Here is a 21,560-nt window from a genome sequence, read left to right on the forward strand (position 1 = left end):
GCTGGCTCAGGTGCAGCTGATTTACCAGATAGGGCAGGAACAGGAATCCTCTCAGTGCGGCTTGCTGGAGAAGGTGAGGGTATGTGGGCTGCCCTGGGAAGCTGTGTCTGTACAGAAGGCAGAGCAGCTGGGTGGCAGTGGGCCCCAGCTTCCTACACTAGGTTTAAAATTCCTCCCACATCACTGTGCCTTTAGTGATTGCTGAAGTTTCCATTAAGGAGCCCTGTCCCCTGGGAAGGCAAGAGAACTAGGATTTGGTAAGAACACACCTTGTAGCTGTGACCCAGAGGGTACAGAGGAAGAGGGTTTTTCTAGAGAGCATGGGGGAGGGCATGTCATCTCATTCTGCTTTGGATTTCAGTATAGCAGCTATTTCAAAGAATAAGGTGGGGTCCCAGATGGGGTCAGGAGCAGGGGGGAGGGCTAGCCCCATCTCTGGAATGCCCCATTCTAGGTACTCTGGTGAAGAGGATACAGCCTGCACTCTTTGGGGGAGCTCTAAGCCCAGTACAGATTGGACCTCTTGTGACCCAGCCACTATCTAGGGGAGCGCTCCCCAGTGACACCTGGTATTGGATCCTGGCCTGGAATCAGTGCTGCTGATGAAAAGGGCTCGATGTTATAATCAAGGCCAGGTGGGAGTCAGCTCACTCATAGGCTCTATCTGGAGAGAACTAATGCTTTCTCTTTGGTGCCTGGTGTCCTGCAGCCAAAGCCAAAGGTCCGCCAGACATCCAAGCATCCCTAGGCATCAGGATTCTGTTTCTGGGCCTGCCTACTTCTATATCCATGCTGGCTGACATCCGTACCCCGTTTCCCATTCATTTCTGTACACTGATTCTTCCACAAGCCAGTTTCCCCACACACTTACTTTGCTTTGTTTATAAAATGATATGCTTCATTCCAGTGGGCAAGAAGGTCTGTAGTCTCTTCATCATAGACCCGGATGTTATGATATGCAAACAAGCCAGGGAAAAAATTGTCTATTTCTCTAGTGACATTTAAAATGTAGTCAACCCTACAACAAGAAGAGCAGCAAAAAGCCTGGAGAATCAGAATGAGGAACTAAAAAAAGCAAAGTAACAAAAAACTAGCTGAGGGAAAAAAAATTATATACACATGGATAAAGGGTCTATGCTTGTGGTAGTTTTGTTTTTCCTTAACAGTAATTTGGATGTGTGTTCCCTCCATATGAAGAGAATGAGACTATATTATACAAAAAACCCCCATGTCATACCAAAAATTCTTTACTTAAAAAAAATTCTTAAAAAAAAAGATTTTTATGTGTGTGTGTGTGTGTGTGTGTGTGTGTGTGTGTGTGTGTCTATGTACCACATGAGGGCGGGCACCAAAGGAGGCCAGAGGAACATAAGTGCAGGTACCCAAGGAGGCCAGAGGAGGGCACTGGATTCCCTGGAACTGGAATTATAGGTGGCTGTGAGCTGCCTAATACAGGTGTGGGAACCAAATTTAGGTCCTCTGGAAGAGTAGCAAGTACTGGGACATCTCTCTAACCCCTTAAAAAAATCTTGTAAGAATGAAAATTCAGAAAGTTTAAAGCACTGCCATGTAATGTTTTTTCCAGAAAGTAAACTTGTGCTACTTAAGAAATTCCTAAACTCAAAGTTTCAAAATTAGTAGCTATCAATAGCATACTAAAGCTTAAAAAAAAACCAACAGCCAGGCATAAGGGTGCATGTCTTTTATCAGAGCACTTGGGAGTCTGCCTCAGAGCAGAAAGAATACAGGTTCAAGGTCAACCTGGGTTATGTTATATGGTAAGTTCAAGGTCATCCTGTGCTATAGAGAAAAACACTGTCTTAAAAACAAAACAAAACAAGAGGACAAAAAAGCCTTCACCCTTAAATAGTTAAAAAAGCAGAATATGTCCATTCATCCAATATTTACACCCTTAGAAAGTATGTTAAATCCTTTTGAAACAATTCAAGATTTAAGTATTTGAGAGTGCTAACCTAAGTTCCATAGCTCTCTACACTTAACCAGTACTTCCATTTCTGGAACGTCAAAATAATTTTAGAAACTGGTAAACATCACAGATGAGTTTCACCATGATAATGTATAATGCATATGAGACTCCTCAAGTCACCACCACTTATTCCCAGTGTGACAGAAGCATGTCCGCTTCACACTGGAAGAATATTCTGCTGAAAGGACACAGCTTGACTGGCAGTTCTAAGGATGTATTTTATGCTTTGTTTAGTCTTGGTTTTCAAATGCAGTAATTCAAGAACGCCATCATGTCAGACCACAGGATAGTGATTTTGTGACTTCTTTTTTTTAAGTCCAGACATCTGCTCTTGAAGGTCTCAGTTTAAATATTTTATCCCTGCTGGGCATTTCTCAGAGACAGACAAGTTTCTACCCAGCAGTGAGTACTTAGTCATAAGAGTCCCACCAGGCCCCACAGTATGGCCAGGAGTGGTCTAGTTTTCAGAGTTGCTGACTAGCCAGAAGGCCAACAGAGCTGTGCATCCCCACTAGAAGTCTCAGCAACTCCACAGGGTAGTGAGTGAGGCTGTGGAGGGAGCTCCCAGCCTTCTCTGTCCTACACACCCCTGGAGTGTGATTTAGAAACCCTGACCTATATAATCACCCAAGACTCCAGGAAAATCTAAAACCCATGAATAATTCAGGATGGCATTTTGAAGTACATCTGCTTAGTTATTCAAATCAGCCCCTCCAGCCACTGCAGAGAGGCAATCAGGATGGGCATCCCACAGTTTCAACCTCCCCGGCAGAACAGAGGCTGCCTAAGCTGCCTGGAAGGATGGGGGAAGAGGGGAGCAGACTCACCCTGAGCCCTGCAGCTCCTCCAGATTGGATGCATTCCATTCAGAGCCCTGGGGGACAGATCACACAAATCCCCATGAGTGTCACTTGTCAGCCTTAGAGCTGCTTGATGGATGCAGTGGCCTAGGCCTGATAGTGGGGCCTCCTTTCCAGGGTCTTGGCCTCGGAGCAGAGACAACTAGGAGAGACTATCCAGGCAGGTTCTCAGGGTCCTCAGGAATCACTGAGGATGACAGGGAGGCACAGAGCCTTGCTGGCCCTCAGCCTCTTGGAAACCTGCTTCATCTCACCAAACCCTGCTACTTCCCTTCCCAGTCTGCCATGGGCACAGCCACCAGAGGCAGTGACCTGTGACCTTATCATCACTAATTACAGTGGGAATTGTGCTACCTTTTCTGGGAAGTATTTTGGCATTATTTTTTAAAAGTTCCCACCCTCTGACCCAGTAATTCCATTTTACAAAAAGCTGTCCTGAGGAAATGCCTAGAGCTCACAGAGAGTTAGGAACAAGGGTGTTTAGAGTTATTCAAAGAAACAATGGGACCCCAAAGATCCAAGAGGAAGGAATCAATAAAATAAATGACAACAGATTCTTACGATAAAGAATAAAGGTTCATGCCTGTAATTCCAGAACTCAGAAGGCAGAGGCAGGAGGATTGCCATGAGTTTGAGGCCAGCCTGGGCTAAACAGTGAGTTCCAAGCCAGCCAGAGATACATAGCAAGACCTTGTCTCAAAACAAGACAAATAAGAAATACAATAAATTATTCATCGTTTTGGAGACCGCTTAGTGGTGTAAGGAAACAGCACTTAAGGAAAAATACAATAAAGCAAGTAGGACACAAAAGGACACAAACAAGCAATAAAATATGCCCCTTCCCTTTCCTAGAAGCACTAAAACCCACCGCTGGAGGTCAGAGTTCAATTCCTAGCACTACAAGAAAAACCAAAACCAAAAACCAAACTCAAAAACGAGAAAGAGAAAATGGAAAAATAGATATATCAAACTGTGAAGTGATGACCTCTGGGTGTGGGAGATTAGAAATTTTTTCTTCTTTAAAATGATTTATCAGGGAAATCTGAATTTTAATGATGCTTTTTCCTTCTTTGAATACTCTGCACTGTGGGCCTTCTGTAACTACTAATAAATGTTAATAAAAAGTGATTTAAACTTCCAACTCTCCATGACATGTATGAATTATATACTTTAAAAAGGGTATCATTAAAAAGGAGCCTATTCCTGAGCATTCAAAGAACACGGAGGGAAAACAAAGCAAAGCCAATCACTTTGCTCTTGGGAAATGCAGGCCTAGCAGTCACACAGGGCAGACACCCAGGGTCTGAGTCTCCCTACTAACTTCCTCTCCTGAGCTCCCCGGGCCCTTCAGGGCCCAGGGCTCTGACCACGCTGGCAGTGATTTTCATATCTGAAGGACAGCCTCAACCATAAAAATTCCTTTAATATCTCTCATGGAAAGAATGACACAGGCACCAAGCCTCACCAAAAAACTCCCTGACAGGTCCAGGAAGCCTCTGAGAGTCCTCTGGCCATGACCACCACCTAGTGGAGAGAGTGGAGGAAGGTATCTTCCCACTGCTCTCAGAGAGGCCCTGCCTGCCTGGCTTCAAGGTATGGACTTCCCATCTACACACTCACGTCCATCTTGATGGATAAAGCATGAAATCTGTACATGCAGGGCGATCCACACATAAAAATAAGCACATTAAAATATACATTTAACACTCAAGAGGCCGAGGCAGGAGAACCACACATTCCAGGATAGCCTGGATTACACAGTAAGATCCTGTCTCAAGAACCCTTTGCTTTCACTAAATAAAAGCAGTAAATAAAAACATATATAGCTGGGCAGCATGGCGCACGCCTTTAATCCCAGCACTCGGGAGGCAGAAATAGGCAGATCTCTGTGAGATCAAGGCCAGCCTGGTCTACATAGTAAGTTCCAGGCCAGCTGGGATTACAGGGCAATCCTGTCTCAAAAAGACTGGAATATAATAATAATTAAATATATATCATATATATTTACATATATATGTTTTATATATACACATATATGTAGCCCTTTGGGGGACCCCGAAGATGAAGACTGAAGAGACCAAAGTTACCCCCTCCTCAGTGGCCAGTATCTTCCTCCTCCTCCTCGAACCATGGCTACCATTCATAACCAGGCCTACAGAAACTATAGTTGTCACCTTCAGAATGTATCTTACTTAACTGTCACAATCATTCCATGAAGTGCAAGATGAAGAGAGAGAGAAGCTAAGTGACTGGCTATAGGCCACAGGGCAGGTGAGGGGGTGGAGTGGGAACATGGCCCTGCTGGGTCTGACTTTCACTCCACTCCATGATCTCTGAGCTAATTTTAGTAGCATGCCTGCCTTTGAAAACTTGCCAGTTGCCTTCTATGGAGATTTATGGCATGAAGACACTGAGCTGGAGGTACAGAGTCGGCACAATCCATCCAGAGCAACATGACAGGAGTGGACCCTTCCAGTGCTCTTAGGGAGCAGGACTCAGAGGGGAAGTCACGATTCCTTCAGTTGTGTGATCTGCCTGCCCAGCAGTTTCTCATGCCTCAGATGCTGAGGAATAATTCTTGATTGGTGAGTATATGCCTGTTAGTAAAGGAGTTCTGTGAGCCCCCATTTGGAGGTGGATGGGTCCTCTGCATTAGAGGCAGAAGACAAAGGGCACTGAGGGTCTGAAACCAATGTCACCTGACTATACCAAATTGCTTCCAAACTATTTCGTGCAGCTCGGCTGGAGCTGTATCTGAAACATCTGGCTCCAGTGCAGACTAGCAAGCCAGACAGGGGGAGGTCCCGGCAGTCAGGGTAGGGCTCCAGGGACTCAGGCCTTTTGTCTGCTTTTCTCCCCCACTACAAGCTCCCAACAGAAAGTCTGATTTATGGTCCCCAAACCAGATACTGCCACAGGCTGTGCCTCTTACGAGATAAAGATGATCGAAGATAAGGGAGGGCTTGTCCATCTGTCCCAAGATAAGAAGCATCTCATTGTCGATGAATTCCTTGAATTCCTTGAGGTTACAGTTCATCTGTTTCTCTAATTCATTACGGATCTGTGGAGCAGAAAATATTACAAGTGATCTGCTAGAACAGCTGCCCACCTCCACACTATTGAAACCACAATGCATCTGTGGCTGTTTTCAGAAAGGATAGATTTTTTTTTTTCCTTTCTTTCCCCCAGAGTGATGCATTTAGATATAAGCAGTACACATGTGTGCAGGAATGTGGTCACTTGGCTGTAAGTTAATCCAACTAGAGGAAGCTTGAGTTTTTCAAACAAGGAACCTGATTTTCCAAAGATCTTTTCTACTGAGTTTAAAACATTTACACATTTACAATTAAATATCAAATATACCAAGAAGAAAGTCACTTTCTTCTTGTTGGGGATGGTATTAAAATATTATTTTAAAAAATGTATTAATTAAAACACGACTTCAGGCTGAGGCAGGAGGATTGATGAAGTAAACCGAGAGCTACATAGTGAGTTCCAGGCCAGCCTGGGCTATAGATGAGATTGTAACTCAAAATAATAAAAAATTTAAACAAACAAATGTACTTTCAACTTCTTTGATTCACCTAGTTTAAGCTGTTAGTATAATTTATTGCATTCATTGAAGAAAAAGCAATAAATAGATAGGGCCAGCATGATGGCTCAGTAGGTAAGGGTGCTTGTCACCAAGCCTGATGACCTGAGCTCAATGCCCAGAACCTACATGATGGAAAAAGAGAACTGACTCCCACAAGTTGTCTTCTGACCTCCACACACATCATACCCCTTCCCAAATAAATGAGTAAATGTATTTAAAATTTTTTTAAAGGAATGGATAAAAGAAAAATGACCCAAGGCAACATTAAACAACAGAAAAGCAGCCCAAGATTTGTAATGTCTCATGTATAACACAAGGCAATGTGGGACAGACAAGAGCAGGAAGGGGAACTGAAGGTCAAGGCTCCTTGGAGGCCTAAGGACTATAGAATTGTCCCCAAAGGTCAGACAGGTAAGGATCAGAGAGGATAGGAAATCAGCCCAAAGTCTCAGTGTTACTAGCAGTGGCGTGGGGACCAAACTAAAGCCTGGGCCCCTTCCACAACCCTGGGGCCACTGCAAAGGAGTGCAGAGGAGCTACCAGGGGCAGGTGAATGGACGTAGAGACTGGGCCTGCTTCTGCTGGACTTTGGCAAGGCAAAAGAACACTATAAGCTTGGGCTGCTATAGGAGGGTCCTCTTACTTCTTTGGAGGTCACGTTTTCGAGATCCTGGCTCATCATGATGCTTCGGAGTTTGGCTTTGATGAGACGCTCAGTTCTTTCCCCCTCAGTTGGCCTGGGAAGAAATGACATGTAAGAAACTGCAGAACCATGGGCGGCCTAAGGTGGAGGTTACAGGAGCATCAGATCCTTGGGGGACTGTGACTTGGGCAGGTGGAAGCTATTCTGAGTGTTATGTGTTCAACTTGGGGAGGGGATGTACAGGAGGAGGAGCCCAGAGTGGAAAGAAAGTAAATTAGTGGGCAGGAGACTTTTCAGAGACTCGCTCCCCATGCAGGCCCCACTATGCTGGAGACTGTAACTACTAACATCTCCACACCTGTGGGCCCTCTGGTCTTCACCTGACATGACCTAGCTGTGGCCATCACTGCACCCTGAGTGGCCTGTCCTAGCTTCTGTCATCTCTCACATAAAATCAAAGCCTGTGACTCCCCTATAACTCCTACATGCCAGCACTGATGTTAACTAAGTCTTGGGACCATAAAGGCCAGGACAGTCCTGCCCCAGGACAATTCAACTACCTAAGGTAGCCACCACCATTCCCCATTCCTTCTCATGACTTCTTGGTGGCCTCTAGTCATTTTGGCTGCTCTTTTCTGGACACACTGGAGCTTGTCAACAGCCCTCTTAAAACTGGTATTCCAGCAGAGCATCACCTTCTGAGGGAACAGGACCCTGATCCAGAGAAGCCTGAACAACTCCCTTTTCTTTAAACTGGACTTTAGGGGCTGGAGAGATGGCTCAGCAGTTAAGAGCACTGACTCTTGGGTTCGATTCCCAGCACCCACATGGTGACTAACAACCATCCATAACTCCAGTTCCGGGGGAATCCAATGCCTTCTGACTTTCACGGGCATTGCATGACATAGGTGCACTTACACACATGCAGGCAATACACCCATACACATAAAATAAAAATAATAAAATATGTTTCAATTGGATTTTAGAAAGCGTGGCCTCAGGTCACACACTTGGCTGTGGTTGCTGTGAAGGCAGACTGCCCTCAGGAATCAAGGCACCCAAGACAGTAGACTCAGAGTTCATATTCTCCCGAGAGAAGGCATTCCAAATGAAGTCACTAGCAACCTACAGGGACAAGGTCTGGACACAGAGCACCTGCAGGACAGGAGATACAGGGCAGAATGTTCCTGCAGCCATCTGATGGGAGGGAGGGACGTGCTCTACACAAATGCACTTATTTTGGTGGGAGGGGCCTGCTGCAGATGCTTTTTGTGGAGACTGCCCACAGGCTTAGGTTAGAGCCCTGTTTCAAAAACTGGTTCTGGGAGGACAGGTGTGGTTGTGCATGCCTTTAATCCCAGCACAGAGACAGGGGCAGGTGTTATCTCTATGAGTTCAAGGCCAGTCTGGTCTATGTAGTGAGTTCCAGGCCGGCCAGGGATACATTGTGAGACCCTGCCTCAAATACTCCCTGCCTGCCACAAAAAAACCCTTGCTCTGGGAAGGGGCTCTCAGTGGAGAGGCTGTAAGAAGGCGGCCACTACACATACTTGTCAACAAACAGTGCTGGGGAGTCGGGTCGCGTGGACTCCAGGTCCTGCATGGCGTTCCATTCATTGATGCAGCTCTGCTCGGAGCCGATGCAGCTCTCATAGTAGGTGGCCCAGACAAGCGCCACACCCCCAGGGAAGTAGTTGTGCCTTCGTGCCACTTCACAAGCTTTGTGAAGCACTTGCAGGGCAGACCTGGAGTTGGGAAGGGAGAGACTCAGGCCTGGGGAAGCACAAGAGGGGTTAGGGTCTCCCACCCGCAAAGAGTGGAATGGGGCAGTAGGAAGGGCGGTTCAGAAAGGAGGCTCTGCTTACATGGTGTGTGAGACATGTGACAGCTGTCAGATCCCAGAGCCAGTCTCTAGACCTGTGCATCAACTGAGTCCACGAGTGGACAGACTGTCCCCAACTGTTTCCAAAAGAATGGACAGGAGTAGTGGCAACCCTCTTACAGCTTCATAATGATTCCAAACAGGCTGTTTCACATTCCATCAACTAACTCTAAAGAATTAAGACCTACTATTCAAGCCACAATAGCTTTGAATGCAGGACCCCAAGGCAGCCTAGCGGTGGGAAAGAAACAGAGAGTAAGGACATCTGCCTTAGGTCTTAAAATACATATTTTTTTAGTCACCGTCTTTTATTTCTTTTGACAAAAATTCAGGCTGAGAATTTCTCAGCCAATGGGGTGACTGAGGTATCAGCAAAGGGCAGAAGGGGCCTCTGAAGGGAGGGAGGATGTACCAGAGCTGGCTTGCACGACGGCACACAAACTGCCGGCCGCCTCACCCTCCTCACGTGTACATACTGTCCTACCTCTAGGCTGGTTGAGAGAATAAACTAAATTTAGCTCTGGTTCCTCAGAATTTAGAACGTGTGGGACACAAAAAACATCTGGGGCATCTACTGGTTGGTTCATCCTCAGAATACTGACTTCATGCCCCCCTCCATGACCCTGAATTGAGTGCAGAGTCGGGTAACAGGAGGGAGTGAAACAGCATTAACCAGTGGCCACGAGAGAGCTCTGCATGAGAAAAGGGGTCGCTTTGGAATGCTCATCTGGTGCCCATCTGGCTCAAGGCTTTTTCCAACTTATTTGGACTATTCTTTTACACTTCATACAGGAACAGTTTAGCCCACTGGAGTGTCCAGGCTTTTGATACCATATATGACAGTGTCATCTACAAATGTGTTGAACCATATCCACGTCTCTCCTATGATGTATGTGGCTCCTGGGCCTGAGGTTGGACTTCCCTAAGAGGAAGATCTAAGATGAGCCACGTTCTGGGAAGTATGGGCATGACCACTTGCCAGTGCGGTGTTCACCCAGACACTGCATCCCCAAGGCAGAGGGGGTCCCAGGGCAACCCTTCCTGTCCCGGAATCCAGGACCTACATACAACCAGTATTCTGAGGCCCAACACCCCATAAGAACACCTGCCCAGCTTTCTTGGTATGACATAAGATTTTGTTCATGTGTGCTTGACCACTCTCTCAACACACTTTAAACTCTAAGAGGCAGATCTGTGTCCATTCTATAGTCCCTCAGAGCCCCAGCGTAGCAGAGTGCTGTACAAACTTCACTGCACAAACTGTGTGCCAGGTACATGGATTAAGTGAATTTATGACAGGATGGCATTTATCAGCAGGTTGATAGGTTAAACTGCTCAATAATAATAATAAAGTTTAAAATGGGTATAGTATTTGAATTTTCATTTTTCCAACAAAGACATCACATAATAAAAAAGCATATGAAAAAATGTTCAACATTAACTATCATTAGGAAAATGTAACTTAAAACCACACTGAGGGGCTCAAGAATGGCTCAGTGGTTAAGAGCACATACTGAATTTGGTTCCCAGCACCTACATTAGGTGGCTCATAGCACCTGTAACTCCAGTTCCAAGGGTTCCAATGCCCTCTTCTGGCCTCCATGGCTACTTGCACTCATGTGGCATGCATGCACAGGCAAAAACACAGAAATACATAATTTAAAAAAATTTTAAAAAACATATTGGGCAAGGGGCTGGAGAGATGGTTCAATAGTTAAGAACACTTGCTGCTCTTCCAGAGGACTTGGGTTCAATTTCCAGCACCCACACGGTAACTAACAACTGTCTGTAATTCCAGTTCCAGGGGATCCAACACCTTCTCTGGCCTCTGCAGGCAATGTATACATGTGATGCACTTACATACAGGCAGGCAGAATACACACATGAAATAAAAAGAATATATAAAATATTTTAAAAAAACACACTGAGGGGCTGGAGAGATGGCTTATTAGTTAAGGGCACAAGTCCAGTTCCCAGCACCCACATGGTGGTTAACAACTGTGCCTAACTCCAGTTCTAGGGGACCCGACACCCTCCTTTGGCCCCCACAGGCACCACACACACACACACACACACACACACACACACGGTGCACTTCTATATATGCAGGTAAAACACTCATACACATAGAATAAAAATAAATAAAAATTTAAAATTTAAAAACACATTGAGATACAACATCATAGCCATTAAGATAGTGATTAATAAACATAACAAGTGAACAGGAGTGGACAAGGATCTGGAGAAACTGGAGCCTCCTATTTTGCTGGTGGGAGTATTTGCAAAATGATGTGGGAAATAATTTGGTAGTTCTCCAAAGGGTTAACAGAATTACCATAGGACGCCACAGTTCTTCTTTGTAGCTACAGACTCAAAAGACCTGAAAGCAGAGCCTCAAACAAGCAAGTACACAGGCCTGATAAGAGCAGCAGTTTCTACAAGAGCCAAAGGCAGAAAAGCACCCAACAGGTGAGCAGATAAGACACAAAATGCAATGCTATTTGGCTTTGTAAAAGAGTGAAATGCTGATATGTGCTACAACATGAATGAAGTTATGTTAAGGGAAAAGAGTGAGGTGCAGAAGGACAAATACTGTGTGAGTTCACTCATGTGGTTCTGAGAATAGGTGAGTTCACGAGGACAGAAGAAGGGAAGAGTTTCTGTCTGGGATGATGAAATGGTTTTGTAAATGGACAGTGGTGATGGCTGCCCAACGCTGTGAATGTACTTAACTGACACTGAATTAAACACCTTGCAATAGCTAAAGTGGTTATTCATGTTACATGTGTTTTCATACACACGCACACACACACACACACACTCTCTCTCTCTCTCTCTCTCCTACATTAGCTTCTAAATAGAAGTGGTTTTTCTATTCATGCTGTCAGAAAAATATTTCTAAGGAGCTGAAAATCCATTAAACCACACTTACCACATGGCCTGGACAGACACAGGCTTAAATATGTGCATCCTGCCTGCTGTGCTCACGCTGAACCCACTGAGAATGGAAAACAGAGAAAAAGACATGGTGGTGAGAACACTTAGAGACCTTGGGATCAGTCCCACCTTGGACCCAGGCAGGCCTCCCACTCTCCCATGAGGGATTTTGGTGCTGCCACATTAGACAAGGACAAAATCAGAGAAGCTCCTGTCAATCAAGACTTGTTTTCAAGCCCAAGAGGTAAGCTCTACAATGATAGCAAGTCTAGTAAAGGGTGTGAGGCAGAGCTTCCAATATCATCCCTTTCTTCCCACATGGCTCCTGTCCGTCTGCCACTTGCTAACAAGCTCCCTTCCCATGAGCTACATCCCCACCTAGAAAACACCCTCATTCTCACAGCACTTAAACAAAGTAAATCTTTATTCTTCATTCCAGTTCTCAGAAGCCTTCCCGGAATCCCATGGCAAGCAGTTTCCTATTTCACTTCTTTCCTCCCATCACAGCACCATGCACTTCCCTGGGAGTGAGTGCGGGTGGAACCCAGATACACCTTCAACCCTTATTAACGTGCCCAGGCTGAGCTGGTTAAGTCCTCCTCTGAAGCCCCTATACTGGCACCTGGGACACTGCTGGACTCATCAGCTGTGTCCTTCCTGGCACCCAGGATGCGGTGAGTTACTCCACTGTGTTACCTTGACCTGCCACCTCTCAGGGCACAGCCCAGGGCAGGCCGAAAGTGAGTATTAAGAGATCAAATGTCAGTTGGATGCTGTTCTTGAACTTCAGGCAACAGCAGACCTGGTGTAACCCATTTCCAGCGTTATTTCACATGCTACACTCCCTTAAAGAACATCCAAAGTGCATCTTCCTATGAGCCTCGCTGGAAAGCACCACCATATCTAACACAATCAGCCCACCACACATGGGTATCCCAAGATTCAGTCCCCGCTGGTGCCCTGGTATACAGGGAAAAGAATTTTTAAAGGTATGTCTGTACCCGTCTCCATCGAGGTGGATCTTGGTGTCACTCCACAGTCGGAGAACCATCCCGATGGTACAGCTTTTGCTACATGGGGAAGAGAAGACACTGGAGTCAGCTGCCCATGCACATGCAGTCTTCCTTCTGTCTCTGTGCCCTGCTGGTCCAGGCTACAAATGTCCACATTGGACCTGGGACAAGCTGCTGTGTATACATAGGGAAGGAGCTCCCACACTGTCTGGGTAGGGTCCACTCACTACTGGATTCTAGAAAACACAGGTCTGGGGTGGTCTGGCTAGTGGGAGTCAGCAAATGCCCGAACCATTTTCATGTGGCTGTAACTCTACAAACTGACTGAGGCACTTGAGTACTGGGGACAAGCAGCTGACCCCAACACCCACACTGCAGTGGGGGAGAACTACTAGGGGCCATGCTTAGCCATGGTATGCAGGCAAGTAGTGACAGCCAATCCCAGCCTTGTGTGTCCTGGAATAAAGGAGACAGGAGGGTCCCCGCATCACTCCTTCAGCTTACACTCATACTTGTTTTTCTACCTTTCATGCCACTGCCATTTTATGAACTAGCTCAACCTAGTTCTGTTTTGTCTGTCCTATCAGTGAAATGATACTCACCTACTTCAGAGACTGGCACTACTTACAAACAGAAAGCAAGGCTTATCAGGGGTCTCCTCAGATTGTGATGAAAACTCTCTGGGCATTTATAAAAAGAGTTAGCTTTTGAGAAACTGCTGTGACTGTGCCAAGGGCCAACCCCACACCCCTCAGGAATCCTGAGCTTGTTATCTCTGCCACAGCTTACCAGGCTCTCGAGGGTAGGAGGGAGATGTTATGCCCAGGCACTCTGGAGCTCTGGGAGCCACCTCATGTTCTAGAGCATGGCCCACCAAGTGCATCCTTGTGATCCTGTGCTTCCTATCTGTGGGGAAGGGAGTTTCAAGGCTTCCAGGTTAAGCTGGACTAAGCTTTGAGCTGGGCAAGTTCTCTAAGTCCCCTTCCTGCAGGTCTACCCATTTGCAAAGGTCTCTCTCTATTTCCTTTGTGGAGCTGGAAAATAAGATTCATGTTGGGCCTCACGGAGCTCTGAGACCCACTCAGCTGTGTCAGCCAAGAAGCAGGGATCATTTGGAGCCCCCAAATGACACACAGATTGCCTGGGAATGTGGAAGACCCAACTTAAGCAAAGTCTCAAGGAAGATAGGGGAATTTCCAGGAAAGGCAGAGGCTGAAATTGAAGAGATCAGAAGGGAGCAGGTGAGGGCGACACTAGCAGATGGACAGCCCGGGGGACTAGAGCCCAGTGCACCAGCCACACTATGACATGACAGTAAGAATTCCACAAATTCCCCACGGCTGTTATTACCGTGACTCTCCAGTATTCCCAAGTGACTGACAATGAAGTTCGACAGTGGAGGAGGAGGGCCTGTGGGTGATATACGCAGGCAGCAGGGAAGGGCTGGAGTTAGAGAAATTGCATCTTTATAGAGGCTGAATGACCCTGAAAGATGAGGGGAGTGGGAACACTGTGGGAGAAGAGAGCAGGTTCCAAGTCTCTGTGAGACAAGAACAGAGACGCTGGCTGGACCTGGACTGGCCTGGACATGCAAGAAGAGGCAGGCCCAGCAGGAGAGCCCATTTGAAAGATCTTTTTTATTTATTTATTATTTACCATTTATTTACTGAGTGTGTGTTTGGGGTGTGTGTGCATGCTTCAGTGTGTGTCTAAATATCTTTTAAAAATATTTTATTTGTTATTTTTATTTTATGTGTATGAGTGTATTATATGTATATAAGTACACTCATGTTGTGCAATGCCTCGGAAGTCAGAAGAGGGCATGGATCCCCTGGTACTGGTGTTACGGACGGTTGTTAGCTGCCATGTGGGTACTGGGAACTGAACCTGGGTCCCTCTGTAAGAGCAGCTAGTGCTCTTAACCACTGAGCTCTCTCTCCAGCCCCATTTTGGAAGATCTTTACAGATGACAAAACACTACTAGGTGGAGGCCAATATTACATGCCTAAGACACTGAAAATGCGTGAATCTGAAGCACAAAGTTAACCCCAGGTCAAATCTGTGATGGCCATCCTGGCTCCCAAGGGAGAGCCTGCGGACTCAGAATGCTAATGGAACTGGAGAGGGGGCTTCAGGCCACCACTCCTTCAACAGTCTTCTCTAACATGGCTCTTGGATGCTCTCTCACTGGGAACCCATGAGGTCACACTGAGGGGGCAGTGTTTCTCCCTTACCCCCACAAAGAAAACAAAACAGGGCAAGCATTCAGAAAAACAAGAGAATCATTACCTGGCAGGGCAGAGATTGCTGAGGAGGCCGGGGGGGGGGTAGGGGTTTCTTCCAGGCTCAGAGACAGCAGGACAGCCTGGTGCTCAGCTGCTACCACAACAGCGGAGAACGGCAAACCTACCTCCTTCCCTGACCTGAGAAAATGCCCAGGTACAGAAAACATGCATCACAGCTGCCTCGGTTCCAACTCCAGGGAAGGGCCCTTAGTTCCAGTCACCCATCACTCTCTGGACCCCCTTCCTAGGCACAGGAGATGGACACTGCCCTGGGGTTGACCCTGAAGCCAGGCTGTGGCTCTAGCTCAGGGTCCAGCTAGGGAGCCAGGGACCCATGAGAACCAAAGCTGAAGAGCTGAAGGATGGCAAGGAAGGGGAGGCATGAATCTGTGTGCACATGTACATGTCTAATGACCTTCCGTGACCTTGGAGTGCACCAGCACAGGTCATGTCTCTTGTATTCACTGATGCAGTTCCAGTACCTGGAAGGTCTGGCACAAGGGCTAACAAGTGCACATGTGACAAGTCCCAGAGTGAGTGAATGAACGAGTTGTATACAGGAGGGCTGCACACATCAAGAAAGAAGTGGGCTGTTGTACTGAGCTTTTTCTTGGACTTTACCCCTGTAGCCATGGCAACTAGAACAGACCCATACAGTGGTAGTCAAGTCTTTTGGTAGTGAAAACTGGCACCCCTTAGGGAAGGTCTGGAGACCCTCACCTGTAATTCTCACTATTACTCCCTTCCCCAGTTGCAGGGGACCTTGGGAGCCCCTAGACCATGTAGAGAAGTAAAAGTCTCACTGATAGTGGGACTCTGTGATGCACCTTCCATGAGGCTGCCATCCATGATGGAACTTTGTGATGATGCAGCTGTTTGGGGTCACCCTCACTTGTGCTCTGTTAAGACAGCCCAATAAACTCAATGATCTGTCATTGGTGTCCATCTAGGGTGGCTTTATAATCTTTTGCATCTTCCCAGTTAACCTAAGTTAACACGTTAATACAAGTCAGAGTCCTGGCCAGCTAGACCCTGAGATGACCATGTGGAATTCACTTCAGCCTCTGAGCTCCCGACTCCTCATCTGTATGATGGGAAGCAGGATTCCTACCCAGAAGGGTGCTTCAGGATTAACTGAGCAGTTCCCTGGATATCTGGCTAACAGTACTGTGCTCTGCAATGTAAGCAACAGAGATGATGGTGAGATCTGACTCCTGTGAGGCTTCTATAGTAAGGGCTAAAATGAGGGTACACTGCCAGGCATGGCAGCACACACCTTTAATCCTAGCACTTGGGAGGCACAGACTGGTGGATCTCTGTGAGTTCCAGGCCAGGCTGATCTATATAGTAAGACTGTCTCAAAAAAAAAAACCCCAAAACAAAACAACAACAAAAAACCAGACCACAGGAGACAGGCCCTTGTTCATGACCAGAGTGGACTACATGTGGTGAGAGGCATCCCTGGAGGGTTCCTACAGGGCTGAGTACTCATTTGAAGGACAATTCAATGCTGCTAAACACTAATGTCAGCCTGGTGAGGAGGCACATGCCTATAACTGCAGCACTCAGAAGGTTGAAGCAAGAGGATCACAAGTTCCACAACAGCCTGAACTATACAGTGAGAGTCTGCCTCACAACCATCCAAAAAGATAGGCCTTAGACTACTTCTACAGAATCTGCCTGGTGGCATCTCACTCTCACACCGAGCCCTCCACTCCCTGGTAACCCTACAGAGCGCCTCTTCCAAAACATGGCATGCTGCATGTTTTTCTAGATCATCCCTGACCCACACAAAGCCACAGATGTAGCTCTTCCTCTGATCCCTTCTGTGTGCCTCAACAATTTCTCATGGTGCCATGAGGCAATTGAGGAAAAGAGACAAAATAAATGTCACTCACACCTACCATGCAGCAGAGTCTTGGTCACCAGCTGTTGTCTCTGGGACTGTCTTCCTGCTACTGATTTGGCATGAACTGCAATTCAGACCCTCCTGCCACCCTGTGCACCCTTGTAACCACCTAGCTGCCTACTGGTCCTTACAACCCAGGTGGCATCACCCACCCGCCCATGTTCTCTGGCATTGTCTCGGTGCTCTCGCGTCTGTGGTGGTGACACTGCCTTCTATGCTAAGCCTCTATGGGGCCCAGAACTCTGTGTACTGAAGTGTCTTGGCTTGCTGGGGACCTAGCCCATTGATGGTAGGGGTGTGCCAATAATAGATCTGTCTATGACAAGCAACAGGTGGAGTTGGGGTATTATTCTGACAGATCTGGGGTTTGCCATGACTTGCTGCACATGGGCCTTTAAAGGCACAGACACATACACACACACACAGGTCATGAGGTAACTTATGTAGCCTCCTATTACAGGGAAATGTCTTCAACCCTCTGAGCAAGGACCTGCCAGAAACCACTGGGGGATCTACAGCATATCACCACCAACCAGACACCCCTGTGTGGGGTGTCTGCCCATCCTTCAGTGCTCATTTTAGCTGTTGCCCCCTTCGAAAGCATTCCTGGCTAGGCACCATTACAATCTGAGGTACCCACCAAATGTTCCTGTGCTGGAAGCTGGAGAGGAGGTGGCACTTTAGAGCCGGGGCCTGGTGGGAGGTGACAGGTGAATTAATGCTGGCTACACAGAGTCAAAGCAGTTCCTGTAAGAAGGAGCCTGGCATCTGCTGCTTCTGTCTGCCTGTCTCATCACATGATCTCCACACATCATCCCATCTCTGTGACGCTGTTTACCATGAGGCCCTTGCCAGAGGCCAAAGTGAACTTTCACACTGGACTTGCAGCCTCTAGAACTGCGAGCCAAATAAACTTCTTTTCTTTATAAACTATCCAACATCAAATATTTTGGTATATAACACAGAAAGTAGTCCGACACGCCTCCTCTCCTAGAGCTCCTAGCTCTAAGTCTCCAAGCACAGTATATGTTTTCTGCCCTCTCAGTAGATCCCAAACTTGATGACAGCAGAGACTGCATCTGGCACAAAACAGGGCACTTAAGGGCTGGGACAGCATGTTCTCCTGTTCCTGGAGCTTTGTTTGCTCCCTCCCTTCTATAGGCCACATTCCCACCCTCCTCTTCTGCAGATACGGGATATCAGGAAAGTCTTTTGCCAGAAGTGACTGGTCTCCTGCCCTGACAGGAACCACAAGACTCACCTTTCCTTACTGGAGAAGTCAACTCCCAGTAAGATGTTCTCCTCGGTGTCCTGGCGTCCGCTGCTGTATACCACCACCATATAGCGGACACGGTCTGTCCAGGCACTCTCCAGACGTACGGCCTGCAACAGGCAGGGATGATCTCACTGGTCTACCACCAGGTGGGCCGCCCTCCCTCCACCAAACTGAGACCAAGGGCTTTAGTTCTCCACTTTTTTTCCCTTTGCCAGGGAAGAAATGAAGACCAAATTCTTGAGAGCAGGACCAGGTCTCACTTACAACCCTCACACCATGGAGACATCTGCTGCAGAGGGGGCGCTTAACTATGTGCAATGAGACACAGGTGAAATGCATGAGATTTATGTTTAGCATAGACGACCACAGAGACCTGATACACCCCTGCTGCTGGCCCTTTTGGGGTGCTGGAGATGGAATCCAGGGCACTGTACAGCCCAGTAACGTGCTCTACTACTGAGCTGCATGTCAGTGCCTGGCTTTGGTCTACAATGTGGGAGAACGCGTACATATACAGAACCCCCCGCCCACTGCATTATTGAGAAGGGGTCCCTCGGTGTTTCATCCCACCCTCAGCTCTTACCAGCTTGATTCTGTCTTCACAGCGTAGGAGGTTGATCATCACTTGGAGATGCTGGGGCAGGTCACCTATAGGACCAAAGAGGAGTTTAAATGGTTACCCACCTACTTTCTAGGAAAAAGAAACTCCGACAGCCTGGAAGATCAGAGGCTAAAATTTCTCTACCCAAGCATGGGAGAGATGTCACACTGACTCTCACACAGACTCCTTCCTGCTCTCATTTCCCTCCTGGACCCTGTGATAAGGACAGGTGATACACAGCTTGTGTGCTGCTGTGGAAAGACTATCAGTGGTTTTTTAAATATAAAATTAGGAAAACACACACAGGCCTGGGGAGAACTATTACATCCAAGCAAACATTCCTGGGCAAGGTGGGGAGGCCCAAGTTACAGCTGGAGTAAGAAGTTTGCCAAGGGCTGAACCAATGACCAAGTGTCATTTACCCTCTTCAAACTCTTCTACATTTTCTGCAAGAGCTGGATGTTATTTCTAGACCCTGGGGGAATGTCTAAGTGATTACAGACAAAAGCGCTATGTGGGGTATCCAGAGAAATTATTTGAGGAGAAAACAATCTGCTATTGTCTTTTCATACAAAAAGTTATTAAGGTATTCTTTCTTTTTCCCTTCATTGCTAAAAGAAGTAATAATCTAGCAATCTAAGGCGGCAACAATCCTCCTGCCTCAGCCTCCTGGATTGGTGGGTCTACAAGTAAACACCATCATTCCCAGCTAGGGAAAGTTTAAGATTTTTTTAAAAATTAGGTATATATATGTGGGGGGTGTATGTGCATGTGTGAGTACAGGTGCCCGCAGAGTCCAGAAGAGGACACTGATCTCCCTGAAGCTGGAGTTGCAGGTGGTTGTGAGCTCAGTGCTAGAAACCGATCCTTTGTAACAGGAGTACATGCTCTTAACCATTGAGCCATCTCTCCAATCCCCTCTCCACTTTGACACAGTCTCACTATGTAGCCCAGGCTGGCCTCAAAGTTATACCCCTCCTAGGGCAGGCTTTGAACTTCCTTGGGAGCCTCTAGGTTGAGGTAAGGAGAATTTGCAGAGCTCGGAGGAAGTAAGCTCACTGGAGGTCTGGGTATACCAAAAAGGAGGGGCTACTGTGGCTGAGGTGCATCAGGTAGGGATCCCAATACTGCATTTCCACTAGCCTAACTCACCCTCCTAAATGCTCGCACGGTTTCATGTGAAGAAAAGGCTCATCTGTAAATATGCTGATTTAGATGAGGGTATGAGGAAAACTAAAAAAATTTGATCCAGTTCAATTTTGTGCCCCAAAGAAACAGAATTACCTTTTTAAAAAAATAAATTGCTCTGTAGGGAGCTGAGAGTGTGGCTACGTGGTTACAGCACTGTCTAGTATGCAAGGCCCTGGGTTCCAGGCCCAGCGCTGCAGGGAACAACGTGACAACAGCACCACGGTCTCTAGGTTTCCCGAGGAACCCTGGAAGGAGCAACACTGAGTTTTGGGGTCAGATGCTTCAGCAAAGTACAATAACAACTCCTTTTGCAAAGAGCATCTTTTCATTTTAAAGCAGAATGACTGACATGCAAAGTCTAAATGACACTTCCTGCCACGTGTAGTGGCACATGACTTTAGTCCCAGCACTTGGAGGATCTCTGTGAATTCCAGGCCAGCCACGGCTACATAGTGAGACCCTGTCTCAACCCACCCCCCCAAAAAACAACCCCCCCAAATCCCAAACAAACAACAAAGAAGGGCATTTCCTGTCTCAGAGAAATCAAGTTTTCAGAAACTTGCCCCTCTAGTCAGGAGGGCAAATCTCATGTTCAGTGTTCTTTCCACAATAAATAAAACTTGAAGGAAAAAAAAATAAAAACATAACTAAAGGTGCTGCCAGTCCCCTGTCTTTCCAATGAGAAGATGCACCCTACACTGGAACTGCTATCTGTGAGGTATGATCTGCAGATAATGGCTTTCTTCATTTAAGGGGGACCCCACTTGCCATGTCTCCAAAGCCATGGTATCACATGGCCACCACACGTTGGTTCTACACTGTCCTGGGTCCTCCCACCACCCACCCTAAGTTACACAAATGAAAGCAAACCCCAATTCCTGTGCTCCATAAATACCAGGATGAAAGGCATTTTGCACACAGATAAACTGCTTTCAGTGGGACTTGCAGCTGAGATGTGAACTGCTGACAGACAGAAATCCACACCTCCAGCCTGACAGCCACACATAGATCGGAGGACAGAAGCCAAAGTCCAGGCCCCACATAGGGCCTCAAATCGATTGGACAGGCTGAATTCAACCTGATCAGCTTCTCTGTGGACAGAATGAACCCTTGATTAATCCACTCTGCAGAGTGGTTAATGAAAGAACTTAATGGCAATTCTAGTAAAAAAGAAACAAATGCAGAGTCTAGACCATGTCTGCCTCACAGTTATGTGTTGGCTATCCCAGGTCAATGGTAGCTTTTTTGCCTTCCTGAGCCACCAATGGTTCTGGACCCCAAGGACAGAAGGGTCAGCCAGTCAGTGGCTTCCTTCCTGCCCTGTGTGCATTCAAGGGACACAGAGACCAGCTTTTCAGGAGTTGGGTATAAAGTGACTTTG

At 47.0% G+C, this 21,560-nt stretch overlaps 1 protein-coding gene across 3 annotated transcripts in view; it reads right to left on the reverse strand.

Annotated features, from left to right (window-relative positions):
- Window positions 1–21,560, reverse strand: part of Ssh1 (slingshot protein phosphatase 1) — a 67,240-nt gene that overhangs the window by 14,944 nt on the left and 30,736 nt on the right. For 2 of the 3 annotated variants that reach the window (XM_008848955.3, XM_029554038.1), the window contains 9 exons: window positions 18,971–19,035; window positions 18,373–18,494; window positions 12,906–12,974; window positions 11,900–11,965; window positions 8,636–8,830; window positions 7,086–7,179; window positions 5,780–5,908; window positions 2,815–2,861; window positions 872–1,018 (listed from right to left, as the gene is read on the reverse strand). In XM_008848955.3, the coding sequence (XP_008847177.1) occupies window positions 872–1,018; window positions 2,815–2,861; window positions 5,780–5,908; window positions 7,086–7,179; window positions 8,636–8,830; window positions 11,900–11,965; window positions 12,906–12,974; window positions 18,373–18,494; window positions 18,971–19,035 (934 nt within the window). Of the gene's footprint in view, window positions 1–871; window positions 1,019–2,814; window positions 2,862–5,779; window positions 5,909–7,085; window positions 7,180–8,635; window positions 8,831–8,950; window positions 9,131–11,899; window positions 11,966–12,905; window positions 12,975–18,372; window positions 18,495–18,970; window positions 19,036–21,560 lie in introns of those variants that run through there. The other variant, XM_029554039.1, reaches the window with a different exon arrangement.

Source organism: Nannospalax galili, unplaced genomic scaffold (assembly GCF_000622305.1).
Source record: "Nannospalax galili isolate Female #2095 unplaced genomic scaffold, S.galili_v1.0 scaffold103, whole genome shotgun sequence".
NCBI classification, from domain to species: domain Eukaryota; kingdom Metazoa; phylum Chordata; class Mammalia; order Rodentia; family Spalacidae; genus Nannospalax; species Nannospalax galili.